This window comes from Manis pentadactyla, chromosome 13 (genome assembly GCF_030020395.1).
Source record: "Manis pentadactyla isolate mManPen7 chromosome 13, mManPen7.hap1, whole genome shotgun sequence".
Taxonomy (NCBI): domain Eukaryota; kingdom Metazoa; phylum Chordata; class Mammalia; order Pholidota; family Manidae; genus Manis; species Manis pentadactyla.
In genome coordinates, this window is record NC_080031.1 from 107406423 (window position 1) to 107423327 (window position 16905).

Genomic DNA, 16905 nt, shown 5'->3' on the forward strand with positions numbered 1-16905 from the left:
ATCCAAATTAAAACGAGAAACAAAAGTCCTGTTGCTGAATGCTCCACTCAGAGCTCCTGTTCGTGCACACCTGCCATTCAAGATTTGCTTCCCCCTGAACTCCCACCTCGCGTTTGATTTTGAAACTGCAATTCTCTACACATATACCTACGTACACCATCCTACAGGAGTTCCTTACATAACTTGGAAAAATTTTAGATGCTTTGAAAGTGAACTTCAGAAATATTATGTGCAAAAAGCATTCAGCCCTTGCAACTTCAATTACAGCAGAGAGGAAGGAAAGAAAGGAGGCCTCTGAACAATCAAATTACAGCTAGCCTTTGTGGAATTTTTGCTTCATTGTTGGGCACTGGCAGGCACTGTTCTAAGTGGATTACAAGTATTACCCCACACAAAAAAAGTGAAAGCAAGGATGTGGAGAAACTGGAAGCCGTGTGCACTGTTGATAAGAATGTAAAATGGTACAGCCTCTATGGAAGAATTAGAGGTAGCATTACCATATGATCTAGCAATTCCACTTTCGGGTATATATCCAGAAGAATGGACATGGAAGAGAGCTTCGCACACTCATGTTCACTGATGCATTATTCACAGCAGCCAAGAGGTGGAAGCAACTCAAACATCCACAAATGGACGAATGGACAAAATGAGGGAGATACATACAATGGAATATTATTCAGCCTCAAAAAGGAAGGAAATTCAGACATATGTTGTGATATGGATGAACCTTGAAGACATTATGCGAACATAAGAGGACAAACAATGTGTAATTCCACTTAAATGAGGTATGTAGAGACAGTAAGTAGAATGGAGGTTGCCAGGGGGAGAATGGGAGTTGGTGGTTTAGTGGATAGGGAGTTTAAATTTGGGAAAAAGAAAAAGTTCTGAAGGTGAGTAGTAGTGTAGTTGCCCAACCACGTGCTTTCACTTATATGTAGAATCTAACGAACAAGACAAAGGAAAAACAGACATAGGCTCATAAGATTAAACAACAAGCTCATGGTTGTCACAGGGGAGGGGACAGGGTGGGTGGAATAGGTGAAGGGGAGCAAGAGGGATAAACTTCCAGTTATAAAATAAATAAGTCAGGGCATGAAAGGTACAGCATGGGGAATATAGTCAATATGTTGTAATGACTTTGCATGGTGACAGGTGGTAACACTTATTGTGATGAGCATTTCGTAATACGTATAAGTATTGAATCACTATGTTGTACACCTGAAAACAATATAATATTGAATGTCAACTATTCTATATTGAACTGTACACTTAATGATAATTTAAAATGGTGAATTTTTATGTTATGTATATTTTACCACAATTAAAACAAAAATCATGTGAAGAATCGTAGTGGGGCTACCAGCCTTGCTTTTTGATACCTGTGCTAATAAAGTCTACATATGTCCCCCCAAATTAGAAACAAACAAATGAGGTAAATTAAAGACTGTCACAAATTCTTTGCTACTCCTTCAATCAAGAGGTGGAGTTTTATATTCTTCTTTACTTGAATCTGGGTTAGATTAGTGGCTTCCCTGACCAACAGAATGTGATAGAAGTAACTTCTGGGACGTTTAAGGCTAGATTTTAAGCCCTGTCCTGGAGCTTCCTCCTGAACTGTCTGGAACAGCTCACTCTCTAAGCTTTCTGTCTCCACGTGCTCCCTCTCAGGACCCAAAGCACTTTGCTCTGAGACCCAAACCAGAGGGAGAGGCCCTGGGCAGGCACCCTGCGGACACCTCTAACTAAGCCCCTCCTGAATTCCCAAGGTCACACCCACTTGAGCCTGAAATTAACTGCAGTCTCAGTTGATCTCTGACTGCAAATGTGTAAGAGACAACAAGCTAGGACTACCCCAACAAGTGCAGTCAATTCACAGAATCATGACAGATCATAAATTGTGTTAAGCCACTAAATTCTGCAATGATTTGTTATGTAAGCGCCATAATGATGCCCACTTGTACTTGACAAACCTGAGCCTTAGAGTTATGCTTGCTGACGGTCTGTCCCCCAGCTGCCAGGAAGTGGAGCAAGTCACACTGGAACCAGATCTTTAGAAGTAGCCCTCAACAAACCCTGAGCTCTGTCCTCAGCCAGAGCCTGTTCTCTTGAATGTTGGATCTTCTATCAAAGGAATTACCTGTTGTCTAAGAGCCTAAGAAATGTCAAGGGAGAAGAAAGCCTGGTGCTAGAACCCGGGAAAGTATAAGTAAGAGATACTTAAAATTTTAATTAAAAAGTGGGGATTAAGGAAAAAACCCTGCAGTCATTCAGAGCCATTTAGGTACAGGGCACATTTCCGTATGCAGCTCAGAGTCCCCGATGATGTCCCTGTATGAGAGTGTGGAACTCAGAACCCTAATTAAAACCCCACATTACTAAGGAACAAAAAAGTCTTGGAGAAGGGATGCACATTATGCACTCTGCCTCAAAAGGTTTCAGCTAGTTTTGCTGTCTAATTATATGCAGCAGGCAATCATAGCACTCAGAAAATATCATCTGTTTAACACCACAATGACTTAAAAGTATGCATTTGTTTCCCTTTTTAAATGTGAGGTAGGAGATATATCTTATTTGTATTTGTAGCCCCATGATAGTACATTTTACCAAAGAAAGAATGCTAATCAAATTATGAAGATAACGCTAATCAATTAAAGATTCAGCCCAATTGCACTGAAATAAACCTAATTGAATTCCTTCTATCTATGCTAGGCTAGTGCTAGACATTTTCATATACAATTTGTATTTTTTATTTAGAAAATCCAGGAAACAGAAAAAGCCAAGGTTTTACTGTTTCATTTATTTAGGTATGAATATGCAAGAAACTGACATCAGCAAGTAGCATGGGTGGGAATAGGATTTTATTTTTACTTATTGTAACAATGTAATAGGGAATCTGAGATTAAGGTGACTAGTATATAAATATGAAGTTTTGTTGTTTCCTCCCAGAACCCAAAATCCAGGGTACACGGTTTGACACATGGAATGAGATAGCTGGAATAGTGACTGCTAAGCAAGCTGAAACCTACTGCACCAAAACCATAATAGGGAAAAAAGGGACAAACTACTAGGTTTGGCATCAATCAAGAAAATAGGAAGGACGAGGGGACCTCTTAAGCCATCTTCAGTCCTTTCTCATGAAACATGTAGGCACCCCTATTTTTGTCAAATTGTGTCTCATACGGCTTCAATGAACACTGTTCCTTAAGGGGTATTTTTTAAATCTATTTTGATTGAGGTTTGTCACTCCATTTGGTTTACATTTATGTAGGGGCAAGACGGCGGAATTTGCAGGGTAAAAATTTGGGCTTCAGTCCAGCTGCGTGACTCTGAGCAAGTCAATTATCCCCTCTTAGGATAAATTTCTATCCATCAAACAAAGAAAAAAAGCCATTAAACTGATTCCTGCCCTGTCAGAGTGGTAATGAGGTTTTAACGAAATACCAATGTGAAAGCCATTCGGAAACTTTGAAAATCTGTTAATTACGTCCGGAGACAATGTCTCAAAAGTAGAGGAGTTGATTTTAGTATCAACTTCACCTGCCACCCTCGCCCCAATCAAGCAAAAAAAGGTCTTCCGGTTTTGGCTGGAAGAATTCTGGAAAAAACATCTCTACCGGAACCCAGCCGTCCGGAGGGCGTCAGCGGGCCGCGGGGCGACCCGGACCCTGCCTCCGCCGGGCTCCGGGCTCTGGGCGCCTGGCCGGCGGCGCCATCGCGGGCAAGAAGGACCCGCCTGCCCGCCGCACCCAACAGGGCATCCGCAACTCAGCGCCAAGGGCCACGCCCCACGGGGGACGCCGGACGCAGGCCCCGCCCCGGGCGGCGACGCTCCGGAAGTGACCCGGCGGCGGCGGAAGCGGAAGTGCCTCGGCGGCGGGGTCCGCGGGAAGAGTCGGTGGCGTCCCTGTCTCCCTTTCAACTGCAGCAACAAACGGGGGCCCCGCGCAGGTGAGGCGGCGGCCGAGTGGGCCTGGCGCCGGGAGGCGGGCGGCCGGGTCGGGGGCGCGTGCGGCGGGAGCGGGGGGAGGGCCAGAGCGGGGCCGCCCGGGCTCTGGGGCCCGGGCATCCCGGAGAGCAGGCTTCGGCTGGGGCTCGGCCTCCTCGGCCCTAGCCCGGGATGTCGGCGCGCAGGACCTTCTCGGGGGCGCGGGTTCCTCGGCAGAACGGGGGTGCTGGCCTCGGCGTCTTCCGGGAGTCCTTTCCGCCGCGGGCGTCACCGGTGCCCCGTTTCAGGGCCAAGTCCGTGTCTAAGGCAGCAAGTCGAGGCGAGCTCGTGGAGTGACGAGGGGCCGGGCCTGAGCGGGGCACGGTGGGCGCAGCTTGGAGAGGCGGCCCGCCGTGGACTCGGGCGACTCACTATGCGACCTTGCCCGGGTCCTTTGCCCCGTGGCACAGTTAGCTTACCTGTCAAATGAATGTCTCGGCGGCCTCCGATGCCCCTCCTAGCTCCGAATGTCAGATCCTCAACTCCTTTTAAAGGGTTCTTAGAGACAGACCTGAAAAGCATGTCTTCCCGCATCCCGCCTAGCACCTGACTGGTAAGAGATGCCTACCGTGCTCCTCTCCGTACAGCAAGGCGGCCAGGGGCAGTCGGGCACCTAGGAGGCGTCCTGTGCTTCGGAAGCTCTGTCTTGAAGACTCTGGTTTATAAACCTATACCAGCAGTGTAAACACGTCAATGTGAAAAATAGAACACCTGGTTTTTTGTCATAAAGCTGTTATTAACTTGCTTGTTCACTTTGGGCGAATCTCTTCACCCCTCTGGACTTTCCTCATCTGGCAAATGATGGTGTTGTATTAGGTCACTGGTTTTTAATCCCCTTTCCCACACTCTCAGCACAACTGAGGAATAAAGTAATGGCTGTGTACGTCCATGATTTTCTGCAGAAGGGAAAAGGTGGGGTGTGAAAGGGAGGTAGTCATACAGACTGAAAAATCTGTGCTTGTAAATTTTAACCTCATTTTTAACAATTACTGGTTTAGGTAATCTCTAAGGCTCCTTCCCTCGCTTTAAAATTCGTGATGCTGATTCTTTTGTTCTCTTTGGGTAAAGAATACGGATGGATGTGTGTCTGTGCTTAAATGACTTGTGTGCCTTGAGGCACTCACTACCTTTAAAGATACCTTAAAAGATAAAGATATCTTAGTTGAAAAGATACTAAGGCATAAGAGAACAAGGGAAAACTAGTTTTCCGTGAGTCAAAGTGACATAGTGAAATGAAATTGGACTTGAAGTGAAGTGGAAGAAACTGGCAGTAGAATCTAACTCCACTCTGAGACTTTAAGCTTTATGAGAAACTTTGTTACCACCTAGCACTTAGCAGGCAGTAAATAAATAAGCAAGTGAAGGAATGGATGGATGGATGAATAGATAATAGCAGTCAAGAAACAGTTTCTCCAGAGAACTATTAGATCAGAATGAGCAGTTGATTCTGAATTTGTAAAGGAAGAGACCTCAGAGTTTCCTGGTTAGTTGTAAGATAAACTAGTTTATCTCTGCCCTTAAAGTGTGTTGATAAAGAGACAAATATGTACGCTGGAGGGCTGGTGTGCTCTGAAGAAAGGAGTATTTAATAGAATTCAAGTCAGGGATGGAACAGGGTTAACGAAATGGGACAGGGATGGGAAGATATTGTGACATTTAGGGAATAAAGGAGTAGATTTATATTGGACCTTTATAGTTATAGGTATCTGATTATCAGAATTGTGAACGGTAAGTGTTAAAACTAATATAATGGAAATAGAGGATTAAAACGAAAGTAAGTTTTGCAAGCAAGGAAATACTGTTAAGGATTTCAAGATAGGGATAAATTTGAGAGCAACCAGAATGAATTGAATTAATAGAGGATAGTGTAGTTTAGTTAGGGATGGGAGGAGATTTTAGCTGGCAGGTTGGAAGGAGAAGAGCACATCTAAGAGGAATTGTATGATGGAAGGGTCCAGGTTTAAAGAATATTCACAAGTAGACTACTTAGAATGTACTTGGGCCACCAGGACAAAAATGCTTCCTGTGGCTAAGGTCCGCTAAACAGCCAGCCAGAGAATGACTTTAGGCCTGCAGCTGCTGTTGGCTACTGTGTGGGAGCCTGAATTAGATGGACCACAAACCCTAATTTGTGGGGAGGGTGTGTCCAGCAGCAGTTCTGTCAGGGCATCTGGAAGCCCATCTCCAAGCACTGGGACATAGCCCTGGACAGCCAGGAGACAGCCAAGTGCCGAGGACTGACTTGATGATAGGGTATGTAGTATAGGCTGGGACTTATCCTCTCTCGTTCTGTTTGCCCACCTGAAAATTAAGGTTAGGGTGCTCTTAGTTAAGGACCTCTGGATGAGCTTCAGTGTTTGCAAAGCCCCTGAAATTGTGTATGTAATTTGGCATGCATGAGTCAGGTGTTTTGTTCTTTTGGGGGAAAAAAGTGCAGGCTTCACCATTAGTCTCAGATGGATCTGTGACCCACAAAAAATTAAGAACTGTGTGACTATGTAACCTCTTAGGGCCTCTTCAACTTTTAACATCCTGGGATTCCGTACTGTAGTTCTGTCAGAGTGACATTTCTTTGAGGTTTAGACTTTGAGTGCTCACAACTTGCTAACCCCAGAAATAACACCCAAGGCTGCAGAATACAGTCTTCATGTGTTTACACTCTCCTGTTACTTATACTCCTCTCACCTCTCCCTTACCATTCATGATTCTGCTAGGCCTGCTCTAATTTGGTGTCTTTATCTACTGCTGATAACTAGAATTTCCCTCCTTTCCTCTTTCCCTTTTAACCTACTGCTGCTTTGGATCTTCCCTGCCTTACTGAGTTTCTCAAGCAGCAGATGGTAATGTTTTGGAGAAAGGGGTAGGAAGAAACCAAGACAGAGAAGGCTAGTCATGGCAGTTTTCTCTTCTCACTTGTTTTTATCCCTCATCCCACTAAAAGAAAAGCAAATAAAAGAGAGAGTGCACGTAGAAGAGAGACACCATCATCCCTTGGGACTTTGCGTGCCTCGCATGGTCTTTTCTTCTTATGCAGGGATACCCAGCCTCCATTTCTCAGTGCCTGGGATGAAATGCTCAGCGTAGCCTAGCTGGATGTTCCACTTAAAGGAAGAAGAGCCAACTGCAGTTGAAACAGTTTGTTGTCCTTTGTAGAGTTTGGTGGTAAGGGAAAATACTTGAGTCCTTTAATGAGGAAGCATCTATCTACTCAACATTCCCAGGGGCGCCTCCTTGGACTGGAGAAGACTGACTCCCTCGCTGTAGGTCCTAAGCTGTTAAGCCCCTCAGTGTAGGATGGAGATCACCTCGGTGTTTATTTTCCCAAGTCCTTTCCCCACCAAAGCCTCGGAGCAGGGCAGTTTGACTCTTATCTGCCACCATGTAGATAGCCACGTGACCAAGTCCTTAATTCTAGGCAAGATGTGGGAAATATGTATACAGTTTCACTTAAAATTTTCTTAGTCCTCCTAATTTAGTAATTACTGTTAATGCATACTTTTGGTTGAAAGATTTTTGTTGGTCTTGTTGGAAACCTAACCTCTGATGTATAATGTCGTATCTGTGAGTAAATATTTTTCTGACTTCCAAACAAGTGAACTTTTATAAACTCAGTGATACTTAATTTTCATTAAATGATGAAAAATCAAGAACATGGTACCCGTGAAGGGTTAGAGTTAAGATTCTTGAAGATGAAGCACATGCTAAAATATGGCTTGAGAATTAATCCGTGGCTGGATTGGTCTTTATGAGTCAGCAGTCTTGTTGAAGCATTTGCTTGCTCCTTGTTAGCTGTTACTGTGTGCGTGTTGGACTGAAGCCTGATTGCATTTTGCCAGGGTTGTAGACTTGTTGCTGAGGTCATTGGGTGCTGGTCAGCAAACAGTGCTCACAGGAGCCAGAAATGGCTCTTAGCAGCCTTGAAGCTACTGGATGCATATGGCATGATGGGAAGTTCGATGGATTCATACATCAGACATTTGAGGAGGAGGATGAGCAAGGATTTGTTACCACCTAGAGGCAGGAGATTGAGGTTCTTTTCCTTTTCCTGGCAGTAAAACAGCACACAAGTCGCTATAGGAGAAGCACTATTAAATCTCAAAGGGAGCTCAAAAGGGGGTCTGAATGGGAGTTTTCACAGACAATTTAACATTTAAACTTGATTTTGAAGGCAGATTAGTGGTTTTTTAGGCAAAGAAAGGGGAGGAGGGGAGATTCTAATTAGAGTTAATAGCTTACTGGGAATGAAAGATGAATGTCGATAGGGGACCTGAGGGTGTCAGTGTGGCTGGAATGTGGTTGAGGAACAAGTGGTAAGGGTTGAAAGATGAGATTGGAAAGGTGGCGTGAGATCAGATTGGAAGGATTGTATCCTCTGGAAACTGGGATTCCTTGTAGGCTGATTGAGTTTTTGTTTGGTCATAACTATTGTATTTCTGTAAAAAGTATCTAAAATTTTCAAACAGTGGAAAATATGAAGAGTGAAAGCCTTCTTCCCACTTCCCAAAACCTCTGTCTTCAGAGGGAATGACTTGTAAACATTTTGTCATGGATTCTTCCCAAAATGTCCCATGCAAACCCAGGCTTATTTGTCCCTTTCATGCAAGTGGTGTAGTATTTTGGACATATTCTACAGCTTGCTTTTTTTACTTAATATGCAAACAGAGGAATGCTTTAAAAAGATAACTCCAGCTTCAGTGTGGTGTATGGTGTGTTAAGCATTTAGTCTGCAAATTACTGATCATGAGCCTACTGTGGACACCGTAGGCTTTGTTCCTGGCCCTGCGGATATGGTGGTGGACATCATTTAGAAAGCCATTGCAGTAGCCCAGATGAGGGTTGGTAGAGTCATAAAAGTCAGTGAGAAATGGATGCAAGAGCAGTATTGTGGAAAAAATTAATAATAACCAATTGCATGGCTGAGGAGAGAGATCACAATATACTGAGCTAATTTCAAGGTTTCTAATTTAGGAATCTGGGTGTGAGGACTGAGAAAATTGTGTGTGTGTGTGTGTGTGTGTGTGTGTGTGTGTTGAGAAGAGGTGGTTTGTGGTTGGGAAAGTTCAGTTTGTACATAACATTTTTGAAGGATGTTCAAGATCCTGAGGTTAAGTTTTCTGAAAGGCAGAGGATGTAAGGTCAGAGCTCAGGAGAGATAGGAGCTAAAAGTAGAAATCTTTTTTTAGTGTGTTTGTAGTAGCTGAAGACTTAAGAATGGATACAGTTGGCCAAAGAGAAGAGGGTCTAGGGTGAGTTGGCAAAGGAGACTTGTAATGTGGCCCTGGAGGAATGAAGGGGACCAGGAGAGGATGTCACTGTAGGGGCCGGAGGGCGAGAGGGGTTCAGAGAAGTGGTCAGCAGCGCCCCACGCTACAGACGGGTCAGGTGGGGAGCACGGAGAAGGGGCCCTTGGGTTGGAGGATCAGGAGGCCACGACAGCCGTAGGGCGGTTCCGGGAACTCTCAGAAAATGAAGGATCATTTTGGAGCGGGGAGGGCAGTAAAGAGGAAAAGATGGGCAGTGATAGAGTCAGAAGTAGATGAGTATTATTTGTAATTTTTTTTGTGGGGAGTTTGAGTATTAACTTTACTTCTTCAGACGTCTGCTGGCTAAAATGTAATGTAATGGACAAAATATAAATACGCTTCTGAGGAAGCAAAGGAGATGCCACAAATTCAAGGCACTGTAGCTCTTGTACTTTTTGCAAAATTCTTTGGGTCTGTATTACTAGGTGCTTGTTGATACTATTCCACACACAATTCTAAAAACTTATTTCTCTGTTTTTCCAGGCCATAGCCAATTAGAGGAGTGTGGAGGGGTGGGGGGTGGGGGGGGTGGAGTACGGGGAGAAGCAGGCACGCTGACATTTGGCAGAAATAACGGCACATAACCTTCCTATGAGAGAAGAAGGGACCAGAGCAGACATACAAGCACAAGAAATATGAGAGTTCACTTAGCCTTGTAGTTTGCCCCCTTTTACTGCTGAAGCAGAGGAACCCCAGGAAGCCCACATACTTAAGTAGGTCCTGAGGGGAGGCATCACAAAATATAAGGTATATTCATGTTGATAACCTCAGGTCATTAAGAAATGGTTAAGTTTTTATTGAGTCAACTCTAAGAAAAAATGCAGTCCACTTTAGAGAGTTTTAATACTGAAGAATTCTAATTAGGAAAAAGCTGGTGCATAAATGGAGAAAACCCTATAACTTAAAGATGCACTGATTTCAGGCAGCAATGATGTGCATCACTGTTTCATGATTAAGTTTAAGCTCTGAACTAGAGTTCTCTGAGTTTGAGTTAAGGTAATTTTGCAAAATTTTACCATTAATAATTGATAATGTTTTTTAAAGGACACTGTTTTCACACCATTCCCTCTTAACTTGATCACTGGAATAAAATAACCTCCGGGTGCTCGCCCATCTGCCTTTATCCCTCCTTCCCTGCTCCATTCGTCTTTCCCTCTTTTCCTCTTTCACTAAAGCTTATTTTAAAAACAAAACAGCAGGTGTTACACAAATGAATTAACCTCTGCTCCTTAATATTTACAAGAGTGAGAAGGGTGGTTTTATTCTCTCTGAAATTGCACATAATCATGTTTATTTTTTGAGATCTGCAGTTTTTATCAGATTCGTAAAAGGGTCGTGACCCACTGGTGGACTCGAATCCCCTCACTTTATAGGTGGGAGAATGAGGAATTGAAAGGTGATTCGAATTCATAGAAGTAGTTTGTGACAGGTGTAGGGCTAGAACCCAAGTGTCCTCTTCTACTTTTGCTTTGTTAGGAGCGTCATAGAATCAAAAGCTCCTGGAGTTGTAAGGGGTTTTGTTTACCTAGTTTAATGATCTTACCTTACATTTGGAGAAGGTAAGTAATAAGCTAGGAGGCTAAAGAGTACAAATTTGAATCTTGGATTCCTGTTTCCTTGGAGTTTTGCTCTATTCTAGATAATGCATTTTTACATTCTCTACACTCCTCAGAAAAAGGTGTTCTGTGCCTTTTGTGTAATATTTGTATTAACTTGAATGTGGTGTGTACCGTGTAACAGCACTACCTTTGTGCTTTAAACACTGTTTCATGGAGGTTTTGTAGGGATAATTTCTGCACCCGGGTCTGGGGTGCCTCAGCCTGCTCTCTGTTCTGCCTGCTTTCAGGTGCTTTGGACACGGGTGACCAAGAGGGAAGATCTGCTCTTCAATACTGGAGGTAACCCAGCAATGGGTCCACGAAAGAAAAGCGTTAGAACATGTCTTGTGAATAATGAGATCCCTGAGGAAACAATATCAGATGAAACAAAGGACTACATGAATCAACTTTCACACGAAGTGCTTTGCCATATTTTTAGGTAAGATTTTGTCTGGTTGATTTTCACCTGCCTGGTGTGTGTGAGCAGGAGCGCATCCCAGAGCAGTGCTGTCCAGTGCGGCGGTCAACCACCCGCGAGTGGCACTGAAATTCAATTACATTTTAAAAATCCAGTTCCTCAGTTGCACTAGCTGTGTGTGGCTAGTTGCTCCTGTATAGGACACCACAGATAGTGAATGTATAGAATATTTCTTTCCTTGGAGAATGTTCAGTTGGACCAGGTATTCTCTAAAGTGTGCTAACATTCCAGGCTTCTGGGAATTCTCAGTGACTGATAGATTTGTTGATTTTGTTTTTACAGTTCCATGTGTATAAAACTCAAGGCAGTGTTTTTGGCTTTTTTCAGTATAACCCACAGTGAGAAACACATTTTGCTCAGTATGCACATCTACATAAAAGATTGAAGTGTAAGTTTTATGAAATAATACCCATCATTACTATATGCTGTATATACATTAAAGTTGTTTTGTGATAAACTTTTTTTTGAAATTTTCTTTATATTTTTATCCAAACTACATTATAACAACAGTTAAAGAAACAGCAGCAACAAGAAACAATAACAAAAACCCTGTCATTCCAGTCTCCCCTGCTCTCTTCTTCCAGTCATTATTGATTCAAATAGACAAATCCTAACATATTCTGTTTCTGGGGTTAGAGATTTGAGTTTGAATCCTGAATCTCTCATTTATTAGCTCATTCATATTGCAACATGATCTTCATAATTATCATTTTAGTCACTGCTTTCTAGTCCATTGAATATGACACAGTGATCACCTTGTAGTATGATCTGGATTGCTCCAGTTTTTCTCTTCTACAACTGCTAACTTTGCTAAGCATCTGGATTTTCCATTATTTACATTATCTATCTATGAGAAATTTCCATAAGAAGTTCTTAGAAATGTTAAAAAATTTTTTAAATTTATTGAATATATGCAGATTAAGATGTTTTAAAACAGTGATAGTAGAATTACTTTAGGACACTTTATATTTCTTCCCTAATATTAATTTGTATTACCCTTTATGTTCGGCAGTTTGTTATTCTGTGACACAGTGTAGTTTTTATTAGTTCAGTTCTGTCTGGGAATAGAAGTCCCAATTAAAATACCCATTTTTCTTTTTTTAATATAACACAATGATTCTAAAGTTACTCTGGAAGAAAAAAGTCTGCCAGAATAACCAAAATTTTTTAGAAAAGGAATCTAACCCTACCAGATGTTCAGATATATTCTAAAATATGCAATAATTCACAATTTGATGTTGGAGAAAATAGCCAGACAGTTGGGTAAAACAGGTAAACCCAATATGTAGGCTTCATCTGTGGATTCAACATATGTGGGATCTAGTTTATGATAAACTTGGTATCCACACCAGTAAGGAAAAGCTGAGTAGATTATTCAGTGATGATGTCACAACCTCAAAGCCATTTGGAGAAAATAATGAAAACATGTTTGAATCTCTCATATATGGTAACTGAATTCTAAATGCATCAAGGAATTAAACAATAAAGCTATTAGAATTCTAAAAGAAAGCATAGGTAAAATTATTTCTGGGGTTGTGTTAGAAGTTTGTTAAATAATGGTAAGGGTATATTATGAACAAATTGGATCATATTTTAAATTGAGAGTGGATTAGATAACATTTTGTAGTTCAAACAATATTCAAATGCAGTGAGTAGAATCAAGTAACATCCAGGTTATAGAATCAAATTGCCCAGGTTATTATGAAAAAACCTGCAGCAAATTGGCATAATATAAAACTGTTAATTAAGCTGAGTACTTGGATTTGGTATAAGATGTTTATTCTAAAAATAAATAGGTTTATTCTTACACTCCTGAAGTTTTATCTGAGGACTCATGTTGTAGTCATGTAGTAACTACTTAGCATGTTTTCATGAACCAGGAAAAACTATGGCTTCCTCAAACCTAATCTTCACTTAATCTACCATGTTAAACATGTCTCTTCTAGAATGTATTTGATCTTTTGAACTCCAGCTCTTTGACTTTGTATCTATAAAAAAATTACATTTCTTTTTCTGAGGGAAAATATGATGTAAGGAAATCTTCATGTGATTAATGATCTGTTTATATTTAAAGGGAATATAGTACTAACTCAGGCAAATACTTTGGGTAACAGTCAGTGATTTGGGAAAAACATTTTAGTGGGAAACTTAAAACAAATTCAGTATTTTTCATTGTTTATAAAATGTGTAGTCATAGTTTCTGAAAATTATCCTTATATCTAAGTTATGTAGACTAAAGTTAGCAATAATGTGTCTTTTTTTAAGAATTTGATGTTACTGCCTTTATTTAAAATAATTAGTTTTAAAGGGGAAGAGAGAGGGACCAGAGGTTAAAAAAAAAAAGTGGAACAAATAAATACTCAGCAGGTATATTTGAACTTTTCTAATTAACTTAATTTTTAGAAATTGGAATCAGACCTAACTATGTTGACATCCCTTCCTTCCTCTTACCTAGCTGTTGACTTTTTGCAGGTTAACTTTTCTGAGCCAATTTGACCATTTACAAAATAGAGTAATTAATTAAAGGGTTTATTTAGAGCAGTGTGGGTAGGGTTAGGGGAGCCAGTACAGGGTTGTTGAAGAATTCAGCTAGGAACTAGCAACAGCAGGAAGTCTTCGCTCTTGCCCATTCCTTCCATTGGCCAAAGCGTACTGAGTAGGAGACTTCGGGGTAGAACGCACAGAGCAGAGGAGGGAAGACCAAAGGTCAGGGAGAGGGCTGTGTGGCCAGCAAAGGACAATCCACCTCCTACAGTCATGGGGCTGTGACACAGTACCAGCTCAGTAAAGGATAGCTTTTACCCTTTTAAAATTTATCTAGGTAAGCACAGAGGGGGGTTAAGAAATAGAAAAAGAGAGAGATGATATTTTCTGATCTTTCAAAAAATATATATTACTATTAACTGGAAACAGAACAAAGGTAGAAGTTGAAAAGTTTCAAGAAGGAAGAGATAACAGGAGGTTGGAAAAGAGGAAACTAATTCAAATGGGGTGTTCTCACTTATGTTCATATAGTGCTTTTATCAGAGAGTGTGATCTTAAAGGTAAAAGATCTAGAGAAAATTATATACTATAAACTCAGTATACATATTTACTGATGGAGAAAACAGTAGAGTTTCTGGGTGGTGTTGAGAGAGATAAGAAAGGGATGTTTTTTAGCCAACACAGGAAATGGATGTTGTAAAAGCTATGAGAAAATATTGACCATGTTCAAATTGATCAGTTTTCTCTGATCGTTCTCACATACCCTTATCATCATGCACTGAGGTTTTTTTCCCTCTACCTTTTTTTTCCTCTTAAACATAAAAGGAGAAAGGTTTTATCAAATGCCCTATGGAGGGAACTCAGTACTTTACCTGGATGTTGGAGTACCTGCTGACTTACCTGTTTTTAGTAAAAAGCTGTGTATGCATGTTAGTCTTAAAAATTTCTAAGTTCTCATTTCATTTAAGGGCTAGGAGAATGGAGGAAGGAGAAAAATAACCTATTAAGTGAGAGTAAGTACTTACCTGCTTGATAAATGAGTTTCTTTCTCTCACAAAGGTACCTCCCTCTGCAGGATATCATGTGTATGGAATGTCTTTCCCGGAAGTTGAAGGAAGCAGTAACCCTCTACCTCAGAGTCGTGAGGGTCGTGGATCTCTGTGCAGGGCGGTGGTGGGAATACATGCCAAGTGGTGAGTGGATTCAGCCTGCAAGGTGCAGGGCAGCCTATTGGAGACATAATGATGTTCCCAGAGCAGCAGCAGACTCACAGCCTCCAAGGAGGGACTGGCGGTTACCAGAGGGGAGGGGGGAAGGGCGAAGGGGATTGTGGGGTGTCATGAGTGGTGCACATGGTGTGTGTGTGTCACGGGGAAGACAGTGTTGCTCAGAGAAGACAAGTAGTGACTCTGTGGCATCTTACACTGATGGGCAGTGACTGCAATGGGGCATGGGTGGGGACACGATAATATGGGCAAATGTAGTAACCACAATGTTCTTTCATGTGAAACCTTCATAAGAGTGCATATCAATAACACCTTAAAAAAAACATAATAATGTTCCCAGTGTTACTTGTTTTGAGATAGGTGATAGAGTCACCTTGTAGGTGGGGAAGCAGGATTTTACCTAAATTATTTAGGTTGTTTTGGTTGATAAAATGCATTTTGCCTGAGGTTTTACTGTTTCAGTGGCCTGTTGTTTTTATTTCTAATTCTTTAAGGAACTACATCAGCTTATTTTATAAATACATGATTGGAAAATACTTACTGAGCCTTTGATTAAATACATGTCTAACACATTAGACAGTGCCCTTTGTTTTCCAGTGCAGGCTTTCACAGCTTTCCTGTACCCTTGAATGGCGCTTTTGGTTAAATAAGTGTTGATCTTTTTTTGTAACCTGCTTTGGTAGGCTGCAGAAATTGCACTTCCGGACCTTTCATTTCTGTAGCACTTTGAAAAGACCTAGCTCTTGAAGAGTCTCAAATAAGTCATTGGCCTTGAAAGTAAAGACCTCAGAGTTAATGGCCTAAGTACACTAGTGGGCCTCAGATAAAGAGACGGGTAGGAAAGAAAGTTGATAACTTGAGTTTAAGCAGAGCACACTTGAAAGGGAAGAATTAAAATTGAGGGCCAAAGTTTCTTTTCATTTAACACAGATTCATTGATTAGTGTCCTTGAGTTATTGTTGTTTAGCAACTTTAAACGTCTTTCTAACCACCTTTCATCAACAATCTCCAGATCCTGGTATTTTGAAGATGTGATGAGTGTGGGGGAGGCACTTGATAGATGTGAGGAGCTGAAGAGATGATTGTCCTGTTCTGTCCTGTGAGGAGCAGGACAGATCACCTCTGGAATACTGAAATATTGTACAGTTTGGGGTGTTACATTCTTCCAAAAGGGTCATCAGTCAATGGATAACTATTATCATTCGACCAGAATTAGTTATCAGTATATATACCTTTTTATGAAGAACTTTACAAAGACCTGAGGAAGGAAGGAAGCCTGGTGGAAGACAAGCCGCAGTGGTCTTCAAATACTCCAGAGGAGCCAGCCTAAGGGGAAAGGAGTCATCTTATTCCAGAGAGTGATCATTTAAAGCAGGGAAGAAAAAAATTAGGGCAGTGTGAAATGACTGTCATTCATTATGCTTGACTTGCTTTAGCAGAGGGTAGTTGAGCAGGAAGTCTGGGGGTAGGGGTAATGGACTATTTGAGGAGGCAGAATAGCAGAGCTCCCATGTGATGCACTCTTACTGGCATTAAGGTCTCTGCCCCTTAGCAAACTAGAGAAGACTTTGGCCGCACATTGCTGACTTCTTTCAGGCCGCGATGAACACCTGCGGCCCTCGCCTTGCCGTCCCAGTGGTGCATATGAGAGTCGGAATGGTCCCTAGAGAGACCCATGTCGGCAGTCCCTTCTTGGCTCTTCAGTGTGACTCTAAAGTTAGCATACTATCTGGACTAGCTCTGTGCAAATAGAATAAGTTTTGAAAACTTTAGTATGTAAGACATAGTGATTTGGGACTTCATATATATTCTTGATAGTTAATATTTTGTC

General features: G+C 41.6%; 1 protein-coding gene across 6 annotated transcripts in view; it reads left to right on the forward strand.

Moving 5' to 3' along the window:
• Window positions 1-3798: 3798 nt before the first annotated feature.
• FBXO38 (F-box protein 38) overlaps window positions 3799-16905 on the forward strand; it is a 49661-nt gene continuing 36554 nt past the window's right edge. For 4 of the 6 annotated variants that reach the window (XM_036894399.2, XM_036894424.2, XM_057491059.1 and 1 more), the window contains exons 1-3: window positions 3799-3948; window positions 11135-11325; window positions 14908-15041. In XM_036894399.2, the coding sequence (XP_036750294.1) occupies window positions 11198-11325; window positions 14908-15041 (262 nt within the window). In that variant the 5' untranslated portion in view covers window positions 3799-3948; window positions 11135-11197. Of the gene's footprint in view, window positions 3949-7019; window positions 7148-11134; window positions 11326-14907; window positions 15042-16905 lie in introns of those variants that run through there. The other 2 variants (XM_036894400.2, XM_057491058.1) reach the window with 2 other exon arrangements.